This window comes from Chanos chanos, chromosome 1 (assembly GCF_902362185.1).
Source record: "Chanos chanos chromosome 1, fChaCha1.1, whole genome shotgun sequence".
NCBI lineage: Eukaryota > Metazoa > Chordata > Actinopteri > Gonorynchiformes > Chanidae > Chanos > Chanos chanos.
In genome coordinates, this window is record NC_044495.1 from 14,380,622 (window position 1) to 14,405,398 (window position 24,777).

The following is a 24,777-nucleotide window of genomic DNA, read 5'->3' on the forward strand; positions in this document are numbered from 1 at the left end:
AATTATCTTTTCATACATTTAACAGTGGGTGAAAAAAATCCCATCTGAACAATTCTCCTGTGATTGCTCCGAGAAAAGAAAGGCTTTGTCGGCGTTAACAACCGACAGTCTGGTAGAGGGACTCCTATCACCATGGACACAGACTCTCCGGAGATATTAGATATGCCACATCCCTCAGGCACTGCTGGCATTGCTCAGAGGTTCCTCTGTCACCCCACCTTTTAGGTCTTTGTTCTGTACGACTATTCTGTTAAGTTAGATTGATGTGTTTATTTATTTATTTAGAATAATGTAAAAAAAAAAAAAAAGATCTGTCTTCCTTTCAGTCTCTCTCTTTTAATCAATCAGTCCAGAGCAATATTTCTCAGTCTATCTATCTATCTATCTATCTATCTATCTATCTATCTATCTGAATTCTCCTTTAGTTACAGTGTTATTTTTCTCTCAGCTTCCAGGGTAAAGTTGGGAAGAATCTCCAGATAATTGGCAATACAGTAAGTCTTATCTAGTGTTGCTAGGAGACAACACTACAGGTTATGAGGAATTGAGTTTTTCCTCCTAGATGTCACCGTTTAGGTTTCGTTGGTGGCAGGTCTAGAGAAATGGGATGTTCCATAATACCAGCAATGTAGTTTGAACACGTGTTATTGCTCCTCACTGTAATCACCTGATTTGATAACACACACACACACACACACACACACACACACACACAAGCATGAGTCACATCTTTAATCACATATTAACACTGGTTGGATTACCCATCATATTTCTCAATCTAGCTACACTTCATAGCTAGTTAACTCGTCTTGGAGGTTTGACAGTGCAAATTATTCCTATGAGTGACAGTGGCTTCCACATATTGGAAATATGAAACACTCGCGTCTTGAACACGCAGTGTAATAGTGAAAAGAATATTAGAAACGTTCCTTTTCAGATGTGTAAATAGCCAAAAGTCACTTTGATTTAGATTATAAACGCTTTGCAGATCTATTAATAGTTTTTCAGTGAAGACACCTTTTGTCCCATAAAGCTTCACTTTTGATTGGCTGTATTTAAAAATACTCATTTAACAACAGTCAGAAGACCATAAAACGGATCACGTAAGCAATCTGAAACGTTTCGAAACCTCTTAGAAAAAATCAGGTAACTCTTTGAAGAAACTACAGTAATTATCGTCCTCTATTAACACCCTTCGATGTACTGGCATTCCCCTGACTAGAGAGAAAAAGGGAGTGTGCGCAACCTGATAAATGTCCTTGTTTTTAAAAACTTGTTTTTCTGTCCAAACGATAGCTTACATAGTTTATATTCAAATTTCTAATAACACTGACTGTATTATCAAAACTCACACATTTATATATGATCAAGGTGTAGCCAGGCACCGAAATGAACTGCATGTTGTGTCTCAGTTGATTAAAAATGACAGTGTCTCCCCCCATGTAATTATGAAGTGGATGCGTCCACACAGAGTCATAAGGTCAGGAACACAAAGAGCAGTGTATGGGGCTGGAAGTTGAAATACTTTTGAAAATATGACAGTGACGACTTTTGAGAGAGGGCTGACCACAAGAGAAATGTGAAACATCGTTTAAACCAACAACAAGTTGCCTTGCTCAATTACCTTTTCTTTCTCGAGATACACGAGTCAGGTCGCCACCAGTCTCATCAAAATATTTTCCAGAAGTGAACGGTTTTCGCTTGCTCGCGATTCGCGGAATTATCACACCATAATCCGAATTTCTACCGATATCTTTTATACGTCTGTGTTTTTTCTCTCGTCTGAGATGATAGTCATTAATTGTGTGCAGAAGTGGCGTAAAGAAAAGGAAGGCGGATCGCACGGGCATCGTTGACACTGCGTTGTTATTCCGACTGCACTTCGCTCCATCACTTTCCATCTCCTGTCACCGAAAGGCTCCGTGGAGAATATTGTAAGTACAAATTTGCAGTTAGTTTCTCTTTTTTTGTGTGTGTGTTGTGATCTGTATGGCTCAGAATGTTTAATGTGTAGTCAAATACGTTCACTTTGTTTTAACATCTGTCACCTTTTTTTACAAAAACTCCAGTCTGTCTCAAATAGCAGTTATCGTTGCTTTGATATTTTTGGAACCTGAAAAGTGAATATACTTATGGGCCAATACAATCCGTTCGCTGGATTGTTCCCGCGCGTTCGCGATCAAACAAATCCTGAACTAATGGCTGCCGGTTGTCATTTATTTTCATGCTGTGTTTTCAATGAAACATGCAAGAAAGTAAATCAGATAATAACCATTTATTTATATGTAAGTTGTCAAATGAAAAGTTAAAGAGGATAATAAAACAACAGAAGTAGTGTTATGGCCGTGAAGAGCAACAGATGGAAGTGGTAGCGAGTACAAAAGTAAAACTGAGTAAGCGATTAGACACTTGGGAGATTATTTAGTCTAACGGTCACAAACCTGCCTTGGTTTCAGGTGAAAGAAATGATCATTCAGCAACACATCTTTTTAAAATCTTATTTACTAATGGTGTTTAGATACTCACTAGGCGTTATTCTGCAATGTGATAGTTTTGGGGATTTTTTTGTATCTTTTGGACTCTATGTTTAGAAATGGACATTCATTCTCTCTCTCTCTCTCTCACACACACACACACACACACAGATTCCATAACTTTCTACAGTTAGCCACTGTGTCTCTCACACAAATCCACAAACAGCTATGGTGTATTATGCGTCTCATAGTGTTGTACTGTTGTAAGAAATTACAAGATAGCAATTAGAGTGATACAACTCTGACACATACCTGAGTGGTCATCCTCCACAGAGAATTTATTGATGGTCGGTGTGAGCACTCCTGGTAACTGCGCTTCTCCTCCATTGTGACTTCTTCTTTTCATCAGATACCAACTTCATGACTACTGAGAGCGCCACTCTCTTTTCCTGCATATGTAACTTAAGATAACTAGTAACTGACTAACTGTGTGCATTTGTAATGAAAGTCTTTGGGCTCTGAACTTATTAAACTTTACATTGTTTGTGTACAACTTGTAGGTTGATGAAATGACCAGTCAGCAGCATAAGACATTCATTTCAAATTGCCAAACAGCTCCAAAGGATTATTGGCACTCTGTAGTTAAACAGTAGAAAGAGAGAAAAAACCAAAACAAAACAAAAAATCTATTTCCAGCTAAATATTTTTTATGCAGTATGCAAAGTTTTTGATGCTGCTTTGGGCAAACCTATGGGACTCGCCCACCAACAAAATTGCGTAACGCAGCGTAGTTGCGTACAGTTATGTGGTTTGTTTGACCTGATGGAGGCCTAATCAAGCCATGAGGTATTTAGCAATTTAAAGACACAGTAAGTAAAGCAAAAGACTTTTGCAGTGTGTTTCGTCTGCCTGGCCAGAGAAACCAGACGGGAATCTGTCTGTTGCCTTACAGGTATCTTGCAAGAGGGGAGTAAACTTGTGGTACTGTTACTACATTCTGACTGAAAACTATTCATTAGCGCCAAAGTAGAATTAATAGATTCCAAATCATTGGAGTGTTTCAGGCAGTGCCTCAGTTTTTGGTACTTTAATGAGGATTCGAATCCCCGTCAAATAACTCTGCTTGTTTTCCTTTTTTATTCTGCCAAAAATATGAACTAAAGCCCTCTAAGCACATGTTCTTCTACTGAGTTTCAAACTGAAATCTGTTTGATAGAGGTGGAGATGTAGTTTGTTACACCATAATATTTGATGGAGTGTGGGTCACATCAGAGATGGATTCATAGTGAAAATGACCATTTGTCCTTTGTTTCTCATCATTTTCCATGATGTTTCACTGGTTCTTACCTGTTTGCAGTTATGATATACAGCTGCTATAATCCTGGCATGGACAGCATACTGTATGTCGTATAAGGAACTGAAGTTGTGTTGAGTGTGAGAGAAAGCAGTTAAATTTCTGTTAAGTTACATTTTGTAAAGCTTGATCTAATCCAGGAATCACTAGATTTTTTGTACCATGATGAAAGTTTGATATATTTCCAGACATGGCATACTCCATGCAGTGGATTTATTGTCAGAATTTGATGAAAGAATGAAACATTACTAAAGCTAAAAAAAAATCTATTGAATGAAATAAATAATACATTGATTATTACATTTCCTGAAATGCTGTTCTGTCCTCAAAATATCTAAAAATATTACTTTTTTTTTACTATGTAAATAGGATAGAAAGGCAATGCAGCTAAGACATGAGAATGTGTCATTGATTTTACATAGTAATCTCTATTTGTTAATTATCAGGTATGGAAGCAAGAATGGAAGGTGTTGTATGCTGAAAAGAAAAATTCATTTCTGTCATGGCTCTTTTCGACATTTTTTCTCTCTTCTTTTAAAGCTACATGGTATCCTCCGTGTGAAAACCACAGGAACTAGGCACATCAAATTGATGTGTCACAGTGAGATTTCAACTTCCTAGAGAAAACAAAAAGGAACATAAATAATGAACTAAGCGTAGACTAGAAGTCAAACAGACTTTGACTAAATGTTTTGGCAGCTTCTTACATTTGCTCTCTGTTAAACAACAGTGAATCACAAACATTTGCAACATAAGTTTGAAGAGACAAGCTGATTCATGCGAACGTGTATATGTACGTATGTACTTTCAACGAGTTGCAATAAAATAATTTTTGTGTGTCGTTAGTAGATGCACAGTTATATATAAGTTAAAAAAGGCTGTCTTAATGTTAGGTCGATGTGTTTTTTTGTAAAGTGCAGAGCCAAAACCATGAATGTGCATGCATAATTAATGAGAGGGGTGTTGGATGATTGGGTGGGTGGACAGATGATAAGTAAGTGGTCCGAATATTCCACAGTTCAGTTAAAGTCTCTTGTTTGTTGTGTGTGTGTGTGTGTGTGGAAGTTGGTGCCATGTTTGCCTAGTCCCTTAGAGCATTTTACCAGTGCTTCCATCTTTTTAGTGCATATTTTGACAGATTTTCAGTTCGGTTGATCAGTTGACCGGGACAGTTGATAGTTCGTGTGTGTATGGTGTGGAGGGATAACAGAGAGGTATTTCAGAAGAACAGAAACTGGAAGGAGGAGAATACAGATGGAGGTACACCAACAGAGGAGGGGGCACAGATGGAGAGATGGAAGGAGAAGGGGAGAAAGATGAAACAGAATCACTAAATCACTCACGATGCAATCTGAGACATTCCTTTCCAATTAACAATTATTACTTCAAATAATAACAATTTCTCCTGTTACATCCCTACAAGCATCCATTCATCCATCATTCACAGACCCATACTGTCATTAGGCTCATTCTTCCAGTGGCTCTCAGACAGCCAAGCCTTTTGTGTATGTGTGTGTGTGTATGTGTGTGACAATTCCGCTGAAAATGAGCAAAGCCCAAAAGAACATTACTCTTGACTCCAGAGAACACACAAAACAGCTGAGGCCTCTTTCACCATTCTCTCAAAGTGACATTCAAAAGAAAAAAGGGAAAAAAAGAATAATGTGGTGATTTTTAGATTTGCAAAGGAGAGGGAGAGAGAGAAAGACAGAGAGAGAGAGAGAAAGAGAGAGAGAGAGAGATCTGAGTGGACAGATGTGTAAAGGCCCTTACAGACTTTAAGGGCTTTCGTTAAGTGCTGATGAACTTATTAGAGTGCGTGCATGTGTGTGTGTGTGTGTGTGTGCGTGTGTGTATCTGTCTGTCTGTTGTGTTTTCCCAACGCTTGAGAACCTGCAGAAAATGAGGATCTTGAAAAAGATTGATTACTGTTTACCTACCAGTGATTTCTTCTCCCACACCCACACAGTTAATCAATGTGAAGTTTCAGAGCCAGAGATGAAGTTTGAAATCATAAATCAAATTCCTTGCAGGCAGTTTCAGTGATCCAGTGGTCAACAGGATGTGGGTTTTGACCAAGTCTTACATTTCTTGTGTAACTACTGTACTTGCATTTGTCTCAGCTGCCATTTAAATAAATTTTTATCTATTCATATTGTTACTCCATAATCATGCGAAACTCATGCTATTATCATGTTATAATTATCATATAACTTCACTGTAATTTTAGGTAGGAGGTTCTGTGCTGTAATACTATTTGAAAAAGCTAAGGTAGAGATCTTTCATTGACCTGTAGTGCTACATTAGTTATGTTATCCCATTAAATAATAATAAAAAAAAATAAAAATCAGACATGACTGTTAGTGGTTGCAGGAAATTTTCTGTCCTGAGAGACTGAATGACATTAAAAATTGCTGAGTGTTCCTTATTTGCAGGAAGACCAGAAGAGCCCTAAAGCTCAGGCTATACCCATGAGAGGAGTTATCTCTTTATTTATGAAAGGTTACTGGAGTGTAGGATAAGACTACTGTGCCCCGCGGTTGAATCAAAGGTTTATGTTGATAAATTGTATTCTAACTGAAAGTGCAAAAGTTACAACTTTTATCTTCTTCTTCAGTTGTTTCCTGTCCATGACTACAGCAATCAAAAGCACCTTCTCCTTCCTCACCTTTTGAGGGGGGTGGTGTGAAAAGAGGTCTTTTAGATCTCTCACTCTTTTGTTCAGCACAGGAGAGAAACACTCGCTGGGCTCATATACAATGGTCAAAGTATCAGAGAGATTTGAAAAAGATTAGAACACACCAATTTTATCTAACTTTTTTCCTCCATGACATACAGTGAGTTACTCAATTCATACTAATGTGGCAGTTAGATGAAAAAAAGTTTCAGACTCAACAAGGTTTCACAGTTCTGGTTTTTTTTACTGGAAAATGCTCAGCAATTGTTGACATTTCAGACTGGAAAGAATATATTTTCCACTCTTCATGAGAAAGATTGCACAGTGCAGTATGAACAAGGTCAAAATCCTCTGTGTAAAGCTTCATTCAAGAGCCTTAAAACATCCTCAAAAAAAACACAAACCATGCAATGATGGAGCAGTTTGAAGTACCAATTAAAAACAGCAGCTACCACCCTCTGAGATTACTTTTTAAAGTTTAATTTAATCTGGGTTAATATGCCTTAATCTGCTGATCAGACATTTACAGAAATTGTCGTACTCCATAAAGCTGGGGATCTCTGCACTGGGATAGATGCCATCCTGTCTTGCGATTGATTAAGTGGGAAGGATTAGACTTTATAAAACTGGGTAACGATTAAAGACTAAAGCCAGGGGGCTTTAACCCACAAAGTACTCTCTGAATTGGACTAGTCTTTCCTTTACATTTTATAGAGTGTCTTTTTCAATTTGCTCAGTTTCGTCCCAGGTTGAACTGCACACTGAAAGCATTATTTACTTAACTAACTGTTGGCAGCTACCTAGATGTTTGACACTCAGGGCCCACATACACAAGCATTAAAGGCATAGAGAGAACCTGGTCATATTATTTGCCAAAGGGAGAGGGCCGACTGTATTCCCATGGACTCCTGACCAAAGCTGGCGAGTACAGTATACATGGAATTCCAAGTAGTGAAAGTCAGATATAGGGATTACTTCCTCAGGAACCTTACAGTGTTTTATTGACCTGGTCATATATATGATGTGACCGAATGGAAAGGAGGAATTTAGCAGTAATTTAAACTGAAAACAAATGTGAGTTTATCTTCCATTTCTGAATGAAACGGTTGTGTGCACACATTGTATGTGGTGGTCTAGCTTTATCTGGTTATAGCAGGAGAAACAGGGAAGCCAGGAAACAGTGTTGATATCTGTCAATGTTCATTAATGATTAACCAACACTGGAGTGCCATAATACGGCCTTGGACAAAGGCTGTGTGTGCGTGCATGTGTGCACGCCTGTGTGTGTGTGTGTGTGTGTGTGTGTGTGTGAACAACCTTTACAGCTTAGTGTGCCAACAGCAGCCTTTCCTACTTCAGATTTCTACACTCTAATGACTTTACAAGGTGTTTTTAGTTTTAATATCTGTGTTTCTGATTGTACATTGAGTCACATGTGTTGACACTCTTCCTCAGACAATAGGAAGAATGCTGAAAAATAATCTCTCTCTCTCTCTCTCTCTCTCTCTCTCTCTCTCTCTCTCTCTCTCTCTCCCCCCTTTTCCGATAATGCATCTTTATAATTATGTACACTGTATAGCATATGCGTTACTGGGGAAGACAGAAAGAAAACATGTCAAAACAATAACAAACACTATGGACACAGCAGTAAATTCCCAATTCCTTCATTCGTTATGTTTGAGCATAATGTAGTGAAGAGGACAGTTGGGGTTGGGTGGAACCGGAGAGAGAAAATGGGGTCGGGAGGAGATTAAAGAAAGAAGACAATGACTGATTGAGAAAAAGATAACGTGAAGAAAACAGATTTTGGAAACAAGAGAAAACACGTGTAAAGCTTGATAGATGAGAGAAAATTAGTTGCAACTGTAATTTGTAGGTTGGGGATTGATATGAATCCACCCCACCCCACTCCCACCCGGTCTTTCCATGGCGCCGGGTTTCCTCTCCAGTGGTTGTCTTGTAGTCATTTATAGAAAGGGTTTTTCTCTGACAGGAAGTGGGTATATTCATGGTGTTGATTGCTGGCATATTTTTAAAGATGGTGGGTGGTATTTCTCTAAGGTGTTAATCAACAGGCACTTCACACACAGGAACCTCTGAATATCCCTGCTTCTAATTGTACCACTCAGTAATGAATGAAAAAGTTATGAGTTGCATAAACACTGTGCAAATAAGAAGATCTTAGTGTTACAAACATTACAACCAAAATTATACACATTTTAGACCTTTGAATGGTGTAAACTGAAAACATAACATTCAAAAAGGAGGGGATCGCTGGCATTTGGGTGTTGTGAGTGCATATTGTTAATGTCTGTGTCTAATCACAAATAAACCCTCCTTGGTCAAAAGATCACATTTATAATAGGGAAATACTGAATCAGTCCATTTTTTTTTTTTGGTTTGTTTTTTTTTAATTTTCACCCCTCTTTGGAATTTGGAATGGCCATAGACTCTTGACTAATGCTAAGCTTTCCTCTCTGTTGGCAGCCAGCTCAGCGGAGGTAAGTGAAGCTGGCACACGCTTCCTCCATTCCTCCAGTCTTTTCACACTGCAAACAGCTTAGTATCACCAAGCATCTTAGCATACTCGGAGGAGACTGGTATTTGTATGACTGTGTACATTTGCATTACTGCAGCTATGCAGCTACAACTCAGACACCAAGACATGAGTGACCAGCAGCTGGCAGTGAGAGGGACTGTGACTCTGATTGACCCACACTGTCAAAGGCAACACGGCCAGGTCGGGTTCCCCTCGGACAACTGGGCGTGGTTGTGGCACAGCTAGGATTTAAACCACGAGTCCCAGATACAGAGGAATGAATCACGTTTTTGAATATTTATTAAATATGAGATATATGGCGTTAACTAATACTATAGATTTTAAATCAAAATACGGTGGGCCGTCCACAAGTGGAAAAACCGCGAATATCTCTAGGGACCCCAAACCTTAACACTTACTACTGTAGCCTATATTTACGGTAGTAAATGATAAAACAGATTAATAATACATAAGTCTTATGCATTTATGACTTACTAAACTTTTTTTTAGTTTTCTTTATGTTGCACACTTGAATAAAACGTTGTCGAAAACAAGTGTGTTAATTCGTTTTCTTCATTTATTCCATAACAGCGTATAAAACTACACATCACTCCAGCATTTTATCTCACTGTGTACTCTCCTCTCTTCAGTTTTATTTATTCTACACAAACTCCGACAAGAACCTCGCTAAGTCACTCACTAACTCCTCTTCTATTAAAGGTATAGTAGCAAATTATGTCTCAATAAAACAGCATGTATAATAATGAAAAAAAGTCTACAAAATCCTAGAGGGGACACAAAAAGTACAATTATGGGGGGTGTACCGCATTTACATTTTCTAATCTACAGGTGTTATCTGCGATTTTCCAAAGTAGGTCGTGAAACTCCCAAAAATTTCCCATTTAATTATTGATGGCAAACTCGCGAATATTTGAATCCGCAAAAGTTAAACCTACAAATCCAGAGGGCTGACTGAATATCACAGTCTCTCACACTAACCATCAAGCTAATACTCTAACTGACTCTACACTTTACTGGTGTAATCAGGCCAATACTCTAACTGACTCTACACTTTACTGGTGTAATCAGGCCTTATTCATAATAAGCCAATACTCTAACTGACTCTACACTTTACTGGTGTAATCAGGCCTTATTCATAATAAGCTAATACTCTAACTGACTCTACACTTTACTGGTGTAATCAGGCCTTATTCATAATAAGCTAATACTCTAACTGACTCTACACTGTACTGGTGTAATCAGGCCTTATTTATAACAAGCCAATACTCTAACTGACTCTACATTTTACTGGTGTAATCAGGCCTTATTCATAACAAGCCAATACTCTAACTGACTCTACATTTTACTGGTGTAATCAGGCCTTATTCATAACAAGCTAATACTCTAACTGACTCTACACTTTACTGGTGTAATCAGGCCTTATTCATAATAAGCTAATACTCTAACTGACTCTACACTTTACTGGTGTAATCAGGCCTTATTCATAACAAGCTACACTTTACTGGTGTAATCAGGCCTTATTCATAACAAGCCAATACTCTAACTGACTCTACACTTTACTGGTGTAATCAGGCCTTATTCATAACAAGCCAATACTCTAACTGACTCTACACTTTACTGGTGTAATCAGGCCTTATTCATAATAAGCTAATACTCTAACTGACTCTACACTTTACTGGTGTAATCAGGCCTTATTCATAACAAGCTAATACTCTAACTGACTCTACACTTTACTGGTGTAATCAGGCCTTATTCATAACAAGCTAATACTCTAACTGACTCTACACTTTACTGGTGTAATCAGGCCTTATTTATAACAAGCTAATACTCTAACTGACTCTACACTTTACTGATGTAATCAGGCCTTATTCATAACAAGCTAATACTCTAACTGACTCTACACTTTACTGGTGTAATCAGGCCTTATTCATAACAAGCTAATACTCTAACTGACTCTACACTTTACTGGTGTAATCAGGCCTTTTTCATAAAAGTTCTTTCCCATTGCTTTCATTTTAGAGCTGAAAGTGAGACTAATTCTGTTTACCATGCACAATAATTTATTCATAGTTATACATTTCTCTAACTGTATTTTCAAAAGTCCATAGTAATTCAGTCTGTTTGATTTTTAATTGATTTTACATATGGCCTCCAATTTACAATCCCATGTGAGTCAGACTGAATTGTATGATGACTCTTTAAAATGCAGGACACATGTGTGACCGTATTTTCTCAGATATTCTAGGTGTAGGCCGGTATTATGACCCTCAGTGATTTGCTCTTTCTTAGCTGTCTGTTTGCTTTGTCTTTTCAGCAAACTGGGACAGGTTGACTACAGGATGTTGATGTTAAGCACACAGAAAATCCAATATTCAAATAACTGTAAATGTAAATTTTGGATTACACAAAAACTATGCTATAATCCAACCTTGTAACGTAATCATCGATGGATTATAATTGGCAGCACTTGAAAAGCAATGACTTCTTTATCTGATTGTTAAATTTAGATTTTAATTGATGCCAAAGAATTGGAGATTATAGATGCCAAAGAATTTAGTGCTTGTTATGTGGTGGAGTAGAAGCACCTGCAGACTTGCAGCAGCGCCAAATCATTAGTAAATTCACAGTAAGGGGCTGGCAGTGCTAAATCAAACTGCCTGTCTTACACACTCTGCACAAGGGATTTGGAGGCCACTGTGAAGGCACATACTAATGTTTGTGCTGATGGTGAACAATCTTAAAGAATGTGGGCAGTTCACACACACACACACACACATACATACGTGTACACACACACACACACATACACACAGTCAATCAATCAATCAGTCAATCAATCAACACTTTACTGATTGCTATTTACCAGGATAAGGATCTCTGGGCAGCAATTTAAGGGTCAGATTTAAAGACCTCTGAGGACCAGATCTCTGGTGTTAAGGATCTGCTTAAGGATCATTTTAGGGATGAGTTTAACATTTTCTTAAGAACCAGCTCAGTAAAGGTTGGTTTTGAGGTCTGTAAGACTTCATTTATGAGACAGTTTAAGAAAGTTTCTAGTGAAGGTTCATGCTTTAACACTCATGAGCAGTCGCACTGTGAGTGGCCCATCATAATGCTTGTACAGGAATATATGTTATGACACATTTTCATGAATATTGACTATGTGTACCAATACTCTGTATATTATAGACCATACATACAAACAAACAAACAAAGCAGGTGTCATACTGTCTATATAAATGCTGTATTTGTGAATGTATAGGACTGTGATAGAATTGAAGGAAATTGTTTTTCTGAGACAATCAAAACAAATGTCAGAAAAATATGAAAGTTTGTGGTACTCAGGTGTTAGGGTATAATTTAAGGCAAATGTATGTTTGGTTTTTGTCGAGTGTGTGTGTGTCTGTGTTTGTATGTGTGTGTGTTTGTGCATGTACACGTGTGTGTGCTGGACAGCAGTGCTGGTGTCGAGTGGCAGCCATAGGTTGTTACAGTGACTCAGGTTTCTGCTGGGCTTCTGTGAGTTGACCTGGTTGAGTGACTAACACTAAGGACATACATTAGTGATGAGAGGCACAGGGCTAATGCTGTCTTTCTGTTTACTCTGCTATTGTTGTGCCTCTATACTTCAAGCTTGCTCTCTCTCTCTCTCTCTCCCTCTCTTTCTCTCTCCCTCTCTTTCTTTCTCCCTCTCTCTCTTGTAATCCCCCTCCCCCAGTCTAAGTAGCAGTTGTGTCCAGATGGTTGTGGCACGGGGAGAGTTGACAGCCTTCATGCTTGGCGTGCATATGGCGGGTTGGAAGGCCAGTGTTTGTAATCATGCTGGTCTGGCATGTGATAAATAAATGACAGTTGATCATCGGAGGCAAACAGCTCAGGAATTCCTTTAACTGCTTCTTAATCCTCTCTGACTTATGCTTCCAATCTATTAACCCGTCCAAGTCTGATTAGAGTATCTGTTTAGTTCTTTTTTCTTTTTTTTTTTTAAGTCAGTCAAAGGAATGTTTCTGTACCTTAATTGAAACACTATTTGTTTTGTAAATCAGAACTAGTGACCTTTCTGAACATAAATATAGCTTTCCTGTTTAGACATCAGGCTTTCCATGTACTTAACAATGAGAGAAAAAGAGGTGAGTGATGGATGGAGGGGAAAAAAATGGAAACATTTGTGTTTTTGGCACGGGTCAGTTAAGGGGATTGACAGATAGACAGTGAGTAAAAGCATAGCTAGAGAAGGAGCAGTGAAGGAAAGAAGTGACAGTAGAGATGACAGCTTGGGTTCCTCCTCTGTGGCAGCAACAGCATGTGTGTGGGAAGAAGCACAGAGACAGTGGAAACCTCAGAACAGGGGGATTAGGCAAAGTTCTCCCTAGAGAGAGAGAGAGAGAGAGAGGAGAGGGGGACAAAGAGTGGTTATAGTTGCATGAGAAATATACAAAGCCATGTTAATATTTATCATTGAACAGTGAATCACACTGCTTCATCATCAAGTGCGTGAGTGGTGGATTTTCTCTGTGTGTGTGTGCATGTGTGTGTGTGCGCGCGTGTGCGTGCGTGTGTACGTATAAGAGAAAGAGAGAGATTAAAAGAGAGACAAAGAAGAAGCCGTTATCTAAGAGATGATCTTTCTGTCTTGAAGTTGTCATGTATATACATTTTATATACATTATATATACATTCATTCCCATAATGTCACTTGCCTGCCTGTTTTTAATCTCTCAGTAGGCAATCATGTCTTCTTCTCACACTCTGAGTCTTGTGGGAGTAAAAGGTCAGTTCACAGTCCTTGTAAGCTTGCTTACTGTCTTATGAGGTGAGAGTAATAACGTTATTACATCCAAGCCAGCAGTATTTTTAGACATGAATAAATCCCACACTAAAAAAACACACGATGCAATTAGTCACTCCTTTGAGATTAAAGACATATTATCTAACTCCTCCTAAGAGAGAAACTTGTACCAAAAAAGTTTTGCTTTTTACCCCCACAAATTATGTTCACATGGCAACATCCAGAATAGTTAAAGTCTCTGATGTGTTTACTTGGATTATTTACAAGTGTATGATAAAAATGCTTTATATTTTTGTGTAACAAACAGAAGTATTAACTGATGCACTCTTACGTGTTTTATTTGCCCATAAACTTGTATTTAATGGTCCTCTCTTCTGTGTGGCTGTATTGCCATGTTCTATCTGCCTTGTTTTGTTTGGGATGTTTTCTGTTTCCTTTGGCCCTGCTCTGTTGCTGCAGATTGATGCTAAATCTCTGTCTTATATTGTCATATTAAACCTTTGCCAGTTTTTTTCTCTTTATTTTCAAAACAGTAAAAATACATCTTTGTAAAATTAGTTGAAGGACTATATGAAAGCAACGGACATGGGAATCTAATGTGTTACATATTGTTTTCCTATGTCAGTTTGACTGTTAAAAAGATAAGTGAAAGTCATCCATGTGTTTTTTAATAGAGGAGTACCATGATTGATTCAGGCACTAGTTTTTCTTTCTGGTTTACCCATTGTGATTATAAGGCACTGGGTGTGATCCAGTGACTGCTGGGCATCTGTGAACACTGGATCTCAGAGCCTCTGTCTTTTCAAGGCTCTGCATTAAAGAGGAAAACATATGGACAGATACCTACCTACCTCTCTATTTTTCTATTTTTCAGTCTCTCTATTCTATTTTCATGTGTAGAAACGACTAGAAAATGGTCCCGTGACTGATGCAGAGCTGTAAAATAGTGGAGAGAGGTTCTGTGGTTAGCAGAAGAAGCTCAGTAACCTGAGGCATAGATTCCTCTGCAGTACTGTGCTCTGCCTGTTTGTCCTTCAGGAAGACTCTTCACCCCAAGGTTACTACTGAGATGGATGACCTCTGACATAGAAAAAAAAGAAAGTCTAAGTTTCTCTGTGATGAGAGCAGCAGCTGAATTAATAAATGTAAGTCATATACTTATAATTACTACCACATCACATTTTAGAAGCTAAGAGCCTGTATTTAAATATATTCTGGGGGTATGTGGTTTAAGGCACTTACATTAGAGCCATTGAACTTGTCGTGAAACTTGATAACCAGCTAGAGAGAAGACAGACACAGGCTTTTGAAGGAAACTTAAGGTAAGGGGTTGACTCTGCAGAGAAGGGTAACTTCTCTCGGTTCCTCTCAAGCTTGCCTCTTATTTTCACTGTGGCCTTAAGATAATGTTTCATCACCACTGTGGCCTCAGACTTGCTCACTTGCAGTCTTGGGCCTTGGTTTCCGTAAAGCCTGTTTGAACTGGAATTGTGATGAGTGCATCACAATGGAAGAATAGGTGGTCATACACACAACTCTATGGAGAACAACACTATACAGAAGTGTAAATTTAGAGAAGAACAAAAGAAGCTTGCACGCCAGACATTTCTCCAGAATTTTTAACAAATAGGGATATGGTCACTGGAAATGACAGAGATAAGCTACTACTGGAAACCAAACAGGATAGGAGGGATATACAGGCATAAGGAATGAAGAGATGGGAGAAATTGTTAAGAGATGTAGGGTAATGGAAGAAACAAGCCAACTATCAGAACTGAAAGATGCAAAGTGTAGAGTGAAAAGACTTAAGGGTCAGACTGGCAGCTTGACTTTTATTGAGAGAGAGTTCATGAGACTTAGACATAGTGAACATGCCTGCCTTTATTTTGTGTGTGTGTGTGTGTGTGTGTCTTCTTATATATGTGTTTGTTTGTGGTGTGATATTCTTGTATGACATGCAGGCAAGTGCACGGGTCTTTGTCTGTATCTGCACACACATGCCGTGGGGGCGTTGGTGGTGTGTGCAGATGCATGACTGTGTGTCTTATCAGTGGACATCCTCTTTTTGTACTATTGTAATCCAGACTGCAACACTCTCTTCCTTCCCCAGAGGAGTGTGTGTGTGTGTTTGTGTGTGTGTGTGTGTACACGTATGTTTCCCCAGAACAGGAGGGATCCATTGTTACCCACACACATTCAGGATATTTTGGGGTGGGCAGATTTTCCACATCCTGTTGTTCCTCCACCATGCCGTTCTTTCTGTGAAAACCTCTCAGCATTTCATCATTAAACACTCATTTCCATCGCTTACTGTCCTGTGTGTCTGCATCTTTGCATGTTTATTGTTCATATTTTTTCACGTTTGTGTATGCGTGAGCGTGTGCATGAGTGTGCACATGCATAGGCGTGTGCAATTAAAGAGGGCATGTGCGTATGCGTGCATGCGTATGCGCGCATGTGTGTGTGTTTGTGTGTTCTACAGAAAATAAAAGAGCATTTTCCACCTCTCTTATCTCTGATAAGATTGGGACACAGAGAGAGTGAGCAGACAAGAGAGGTCTAATGTACATTAAGTCGACTCTCGTGTAAGCAGGACATTTTTCAAATGCTCCATTCAATGAAAAGGTTACTGAAATCTACCAGAAGTTACATTTTTAAGTGAGCGAAATTAGCAGAGAAAATTTAAACACACAAAAAACAAACTTCCTAGGTGCCAGTGTCGTTGTGTTTGGGCAGTGTACTCCAGGACATATTAAAGGTTGAACCACTTTGGTTACCAGGTAGTAATGACAGCCAGCAATGACGTTTCCCTGAGGTGTTGTCTGTACACCATCAGTAAGAAATAAGTCACCACTGATCACAATCAGAGTTTTCAATTGTGTCATTTCAAATAATGCTGCTTCTAGATGGTTTGTTTAGTTCAGCACAGTAGCGATTTCCACACTTTTCTAGTGCATCTTCTAAGTTGCCTGAACATAAAAATTAGGGGTTTCACCCATGGAAGTCTGTAAGAGACACAAACTGTATCCATGTTTGAAAAACAGATAACTAATCAAAACCTTCTACCGTCTAATCGTTTTATGAACTGTGATATTGGATGGACGAGCAGTTGCTCTTAAATTATAGCCATCTGTCCAAAGACTTGGTTTCTCGCACAATGACCAAAAAAAAAACAAAAAACAAGTTACCATATTTGTAAGTAAGAGATCTTAAAAAAATGTCTAGCAACAGATTCTGTGTATTACATAAGAAACAACAGTTGTGATGTAGTGTAATTTAAGAAACATGGCAGAGCAGTCTGTAAAAGGAGTGTCTTAGGATGTGTTTATTGTTTCTAGTGTAAGACACAGTTAAGGAGAATCTCATTATGCTGTCTTATATTATCAACCGAACCATTTACGCTTAATCAAAAATGAGAAGTTATGTTTTTAATGTCATCCTCAATTCTGCATACACTGTCCCTTCCTCTTTACACAATTCTTTCATGACTCTCTCGTTGCAAAGAAAGCATTCGTGGCTTCTTAAGTAATTCAGCTTAGAGTGACTCCATTTGGCCAGTGTGGTCTGTGTGGCCTCTGAAGCTTCTCGTGTGTGTGTGTGTGTGTATCTGTGGGCTCCTGGACAATAATTACTGCCATTACTGTTAGTAGGATTTGACATTGAGGGAGGCACTCAGCTCAAAGTAATGAACCCTCCAACCACATAAAGCCCTTCTTCCAATCAATAGCACATTCTCTCCCTCTCCACTGCTGTGGCATTGATCAGCCTGGATGCCAACTACAGAATGATGCTTATTAGAGGTGGAGGTCTCAGCTCTCAGGGGGTTGTGGCACATGGTCACAGCTCTGAACAGAGAATGGGGAAAATCAACACCCAGTGGTCTCAGAGATGATTACCCCTAACACTCCCTTAATATTGCTCTGAAATATTTCAGGTACCTGATGAACTCATGTGGCTTTAAGGCAGAATTCTCTGAATTTTCTCTCTGGTATATGTTATGCTATATTGTTGAATTGCCCAAGTAAACAAATATGGCAATAGTGATTTGTTCTATTCCTAACAAATGACTTTTTCTGTTATTTGATCTTTTGGTGTCTGCAGATGTGATGTGTGTGTAAGATGCAGTGTGTGTTTGTGTGTGGATTTGTGATGTGCAGCTGGAGTGTACCTTTGCTATGAGGTGTGATTACATTTTGGCATGATAATCTCTGATCCAGAAGGCAACAGCATCTGCTTTTGGGATTTGTGTGTGTGCATGTGTGTATGTGTCAGTATATGTGTGTGTGTGTGTGTGTGCGTGTGTGTGTGTGTGTGTGTGTGTGTGTGTGTGACAGTATATATGTATGTGTGTGTGTATGTATTTGTGTGTGTGTGTGTTTCTGATCATTACATTATAGGATGTCTTTGGCCCATGGCAACTATAAGGATCTCCACTTCATACAGCTCCAGAAAGTTGGGATTTGGGTTAATCTATGTCTTTTGATTTGTGCCTTTGTTAAAAGTGTTATTAAATAGAGTAAACACTGAACAGAATAACCCCTGTTTTTATAGATAAAAAAGGTATATTATGCAGTAATCAATGGACATTGTGTAGAAATGCAGTCCACATCAGTCCATATCTCACTATGTCCAGTGGTAGAAGACTCTACATTGTACACAGTGTTTCTAACTGACAAAGAGCTGTCGCTATTCTATAAGAGCCGGTAGCCATGGAGACCATGCTATACCTGTGTGTGTGGGGGGGGGGGGGGGGTGTAGATGTCTGCGCGTGTGTCTGTTACGTACCACTGTGTGGCATATATTTGATTGTCTCTGTGTTATAGGGTGTTGGGTATATGTTGTAAAACACTGTGTCTCAGAGAACACTGTGTGTGTTACAGAGTGCTGTGTGTCATGTGTATTTTGAGCTACATGTGTTCAGTTATGTTTTGTTTCTCTGCGCGTTTGTTTATTCTTGAGCTGTATTTTGAACCGTTGTTACTAACTCATCTTTGAGGAAAAGGGTGGTGTGTCTGTGTGTGTGTGTGTGTGTGTGTGTGTTTTTCTCAGTTGTAAAATGACCCACTCCTCTGAAAAGAAAACACATAGCTCTTTCCTATTGCAATCAAGTCTAGATTACGATAGAAAATTGGCTTGTGTGAAACCCAAGCCCAAAAACCTCATCTGAAAAACAAAGGGATAAACACTAAAAACAGAAAAAGAATTAATATGACTCATGAATAACAAGCAGCTAAGTAACTGGCTGTAGCGCTCATTCAATTAAAAGAGGAAGCAGACAATCTACATCCACACAATGGAAAAAAATTACCCATCAAATAACATCAGTGGACCAGCACTTAATGCCATGGTGTCATTTAGTCCTGTAGAAACTGTCTCGCATATGAAGACGACTTTGAGAGTCGGATCACATACAGTTTTTTTTTTCTGAAGGCACAATAAGGGTTGGTTTTTATCAACATTTATCTTTCTCCTAAATGTTTAGAGACTTGCGTTACTGTCGTGTGCGGGCCTTTGTTTTCTTATTTTCACACAGAATGATGAGCTCATCTTTTTATAGTCACAGTTACGGTTCCATTATTAATTAATAGTTTGATGTTGGCTAATTATCCATTATGGAAAACATTGCATTTGTCCTCATACTAATCAGTGGTTCCTTTTGTCAGACTAATTCTTTTGGCATTAAATTAAACATTTCTTATGAATAACTTTCTGGACAGCAATGTTTTTTTTGTTTTTTTTTAATTGGCTGAACTGAGCAGCATTTTAATGGGATGTATGAAAAAAGTTTTTGTTTCGGACCTGTCAGCCAGCCTTGGCCCCACAACAGCAGCTATTACTGTTATTACATGTGTAGTGATAATACTGCTGCTTTGGCAGTGGAATTGATAATGTCAGATTTGTCTGGGGAAGTCCTGTGTAAACAACACACAGATGGCACTGTTAGGCCTCTAACTGAGCTCCAAAAATGAATAAAACAGTCTTTTTGCAGAGCAGTGCAAACATGGATGCTGCAGCTTTTCATCAGAGAATTTAGCTCTCTATATTTGTCTTAGATACCACTAAAAAGCTAATCTCTCTCTCTCTCTCTCTCTCTCCATCTTTTGAAGGTTTCAAGGGGTCAAAGGTCCCAGGAGAGAAAACAAAGAGGAGAAGAGAAGAACAAAAAAATTGAAGAAAGAAAACCCAGACCAAAACAAACAGTGAGTGGAGAGAGCGAGAGAGAGAGAGCGAGAGAACTGAATAGGGCCAGTGCTAAGGCACCATGGGCAAACAGAACAGCAAACTTCGCCCTGAGGTTCTCAACGACCTGAGAGAAAACACAGAATTCACTGACCATGAGCTGCAGGAGTGGTATAAGGGATTCCTGAAGGATTGTCCCACGGGTCACCTGACTGTGGAGGAATTCAAAAAAATTTACGCCAATTTCTTCCCGTACGGCGACGCTTCCAAGTTTGCCGAGCACGTCTTCCGAACGTTCGACACTAACGGCGACGGCACAATCGACTTCCGGGAGTTCATTATTGCTCTAAGCGTGACGTCACGAGGAAAACTAGAACAAAAGTTAAAATGGGCCTTCAGCATGTACGACCTGGATGGAAATGGATATATCAGCCGAGCTGAAATGCTGGAGATTGTTCAGGTAAGGATCACAGCGCAGCATCATTGAGAGAACCCATTTTTCATCTTTTCGTGGTTAGGTCCATACTTTATAACACAATATAGATGAATATGACAAGGTGTTATGTCATAAGCATTGTCCTAGCTGAGTGTAATCAGAGTTTAAAAATTCTTTTAAGGTAAGAAGATGATGGTGATTAGCCCTTGCCTTGCTCAGTCATGTCTGCATGGTTTGTCTCATACAACTTTATGACTTTCTGCTTTGTCATTCAGACCTTAGTCAAACAGTTAGAATGAGAGCATATCAAACGGATTTAAAGTCATCTTTCCTCAGTCCACACCATGGTCACAGCAAGAATGACAGGCCGGTGTTTAATAACATGCAGGTCATAATGAAAGGATGAAGAGATGGAGAGCAGTGAAATGAATGATTTTCATTTGCTAATGACTTTATTCAGCCTTCAGCGAAGTGCAATCAGCATGGCAGAGAAATCTGTCTTTCTTTCTGCTCCATTTCCTACGCCGCCACTAACCTCTGCCTGGCTCCTCCGTCTTTTCTCCAAAGAGGGTCTTTTTTTTTTTTTTTTTTTTTTCATGTTTACAACTTCAGCAGAATTTATAGTTATGGGAATGTATCTGTATCCGGAGATGAAATATGCTGAAGCGGAATAGAGAAAATGAGTCTGACACAGTGAAAATATAGTTGCCTTAGGAAACGAGAGGTGAGAGGAGTGATCCGACTGAAATGTGTGCAATGAAAACCCAGCTGTCATTTAAAGCATAATGATGGAAATCAGAGGAAAAGAGACAGAGAGAGTCAGAGAAAGACAGAATGGTTGTGTGTCTGTTTCTGTGTCTGCTACTGTGTGTTTATGCCCTGCAAAAAATAAGTATATTCAACTCATTGTCTAGATTGCATTTCTTTTTTATGTAGCATCTTTAAACTGGCGTTCGGAGTTGTTCATTTGAACATCACACAGGCCAAGAAATCTCTGTATTTTTAATGTGAGAAGGAGGAGTGCTGAGAAAATTCACAAGCAGAGAAAGACAGAGAGAAAGGAGGGAAAGTGAGGTCACACAAAACTATTCTTATGTCCTTTTTTCGCGCCAGCGTCTTCCCGTCTCAGGAACTTTAAAATCTCACCAACTATGTGTACAAGAAGCGTTTTTACTAGGAAGGCAAGCAGTCGTCATCAAACTTGATAATGTCGTTTAAGCTGAAAACGTATGATAATATGAAAACATGATGATAGACTGGGCAGGACAGACAGTCGATACTCGCCGAATGCTAAAACGCCTATTATATCATGTGTCACCTTCTATTTTCATCTAAATATTTAAAGGTACCTGCAGTCATACCATTTTACAGTCACCATTTTACTCCTGTAGTTCACTCTCCATCTCTCCTTTCTTTTCAGGCCATCTATAAGATGGTTTCCTCTGTGATGAAGATGCCAGAAGATGAGTCCACCCCAGAGAAGAGAACAGATAAGATATTTAGACAGATGGATACCAACAACGATGGTTAATAACTTTTCTTTTCTAGTTTTCTTATTATCAGACATTTTTTAAAAAGCCGTTCTTTTGCCTTAATGCAGTGTCTTAGTCCTTTTTTTTTTGCCCAACCACATTTTCTCACCTCTAATTCAGTACTGAGAGTGTTGCTGTGGGTTCTTCTCATCTCAGCACTTTGTGGGCCTTGTTCAGTTGTGCTGTAATAATGTAATAATTAAAAAAAAAATAGACAACAAGAAAAAAAGCCCAATAACAAACACATTCAGCTTCTAAGGCTGTGTAACCCTTCAAGCATACAATATACTGTGTAATTTTATTTACATTTTTTAATTAAAATACCAATACCAATGTGCCAGTGTTTTCTCCCCCTCTCATCTGACAAACCCGCCTTTGTTGTTTTAGGGAAACTTTCGTTGGAGGAATTCATCAAGGGTGCCAAGAGTGACCCTTCTATTGTTCGCCTGCTCCAGTGTGATCCCAGCAGCGCTAGTCAATTCTGAGAAACAACCAATCGCAAAATGGACAGCGCAATAGGGACACGCCCTCTTGTCCTGCCACCAATCAGTCACTGATCTGATAAACACAGCTGTAGTTGTTATTATTATCATCATCAATGCTACATAAATGCTTTTTAATGAACTTTTACTCAACACTAGAGGTCGTAATTCGTCATCAAATGCCCACATTTTTCGTTTTTTGGCCTGACACTCAAGCTTTTAGCTCACACAGAGGTTTTTAGCAGCAGCAAAACTAGCACCTCACCTAATGATTGGTTTCAGTATTGATCATACCATACACCTCACCTTTGTGGTGTAATTGGTTCAGCAATGTGCTAACAGTTGTCTTAAAGGCATCAACAAAAAAATAATGAAGTTGTGGTGCAGTTCGTCTCATTAGTGAAGTATTCAGGTGCTTCTGGATTGAGACTGCAGTTTGCTAGCTAAGAAGAGTTTCAGCTAATGTTAATAACCTCAGTGTCAGTTACGGTGCGTTCATAACTGGGAAACCCAGCTTTCTTTGACACTATCCCAGGTTCCCATTGGAGTACTGACTTATTTCTGAGTCAGAAACTCATAGTTATGTGAACACTGCATAACTTGAATGCATCATTAGTGCTCTGCACAAAGCCTAGAGCTGAACTTCAAGTGCACACGGAACTAGTCAGACCACTGCTTTAACTGACCAATCCCCTTGTTTCCCTAGTTTTGCTGTAGTATATTGTGTATAGTATTTCAATGCTGTAATTTCAGGTGATATAATAGGTATTGACAGTATTTTCTGTGCACAGTAATCACTTCCAGGATGTGCTGTCCTCTGGTGTGTGTGTGTATGTGTGTGTGTGTGTGTGTGTGTGTCTTGAGGCATTAGTTTCACGCTTCATGACTTTGAGCTTCTGTAAGCTGGCCCGGAGCTGCACCATCTTCCTGCCGTGTCTGAATGAACATTATGGAGAAAATGAACCGCTTCACGTTTGGTCTTTTGCTGTGCTTGTGGTCTGGCTGTTACTGTTTGACATTTTGATGATGGTAATAATGATATATTTTTTTGTATTGTTCTTGTAGTGGTTGCAAAAAAAATGTTATTGCTCGTCGTTGTTTTGTATAGAATGCCATTACTGTTGTGAATGGTGAAATTGAATGCACTATGTGATTGTATAGAATATACTATTCATGTAACACCCAAAGTTTTTTTCTTATTATGCTCACAAATTCCTTTTGTCACCCAAACTTAAATTATATTGAAGCATATCTTCATAAGTCTACGCGTACCAGGTAAGACACAGATTACAGTGTAATGCAAATGCCAGCATGGTTGGCATCGCAGTAAAGTGTGGTTCTACAGGTATCCATTGACACATAAAGTCATTACAGGACATCACTTCTTCCCAAAGGCAGCGTATGAAGTGTGTGTATACACACACACACACACACACACACATTATTACACAGAGGTGTCCCTGACCAATGTGAAAGATCATGTCAAATGCCTTTATATAGTATATGAACCCATGTCAACAAAGCACCTGGCTTAACACATAGTCCTTGACTGAATCCAAACACAACATTTATCAGAGCCTCTCCCTGACAGTGTCTTGGCATTAGTGGGAGGAGAAAGGGTTGAAATGGTTAGATCAGTTTGGGTATATTTATGACATATTGTACAATTGTTTGGATGAAGGACTGTACTTGGCTCATCCTCCAGGATGGATTTACTGTTGTTTCTGTCCTAAATACCTTTTCGCACCTCTTCTGTCTGTACAGAAAGAATCCAAATTTTAACTTGACTCTGTCTCTCTCTCTCTCTCTCTCTCTCTCTGTCTCCTCTTTCTTCTTTGCCTGTAGAGGTAACAGTAATATGATCAAAGATCAACTGTTGAGCAGCATTGAAATGGATTAGCATGTATTATTAAGTTGTACAAATTAAGTTACAATATCAGTGATTGGTCAAGTATTTTTTTTGTAGTGGACAAATCATGTGTTATATTACTATGTTTGTACAAGCTGATAGCATAGGCGATAGGTAATGATTTAGATATATCTACCCTACAGTTCCTGCAACATTTCTGCCTCATGCTTTTTAATTTTGTCATAGTGCTAACCAAGGGAAGGGTTGAAAGAGGGATGATCATTCTGAAAGGGAGGATTTAAAGGTGGGGTGGGGGGCGCTGAGCAGGAACTTGTCCCGGTGGTGTGGTGGATTGCTGTGTAACAAGCTGTTGTCATTGTGATATTTGCTCACCTGCTGCCAACTACTGTGATTTCAGAAATGACAATAAAATGTTTTCTGTTA

At 38.9% G+C, this 24,777-nt stretch overlaps 1 protein-coding gene across 1 annotated transcript; it reads left to right on the forward strand.

Annotated features, from left to right (window-relative positions):
- Positions 1–1,517: 1,517 nt before the first annotated feature.
- On the forward strand, positions 1,518–24,777 carry LOC115807531 (hippocalcin-like protein 1). The gene is made up of 4 exons (XM_030768558.1): positions 1,518–1,934; positions 19,962–20,494; positions 21,891–21,996; positions 22,390–24,777. Exons 2-4 carry the CDS (start codon positions 20,117–20,119, stop codon positions 22,485–22,487), a joined length of 582 nt encoding a protein of 193 aa, XP_030624418.1. The 5' UTR covers positions 1,518–1,934; positions 19,962–20,116; the 3' UTR covers positions 22,488–24,777.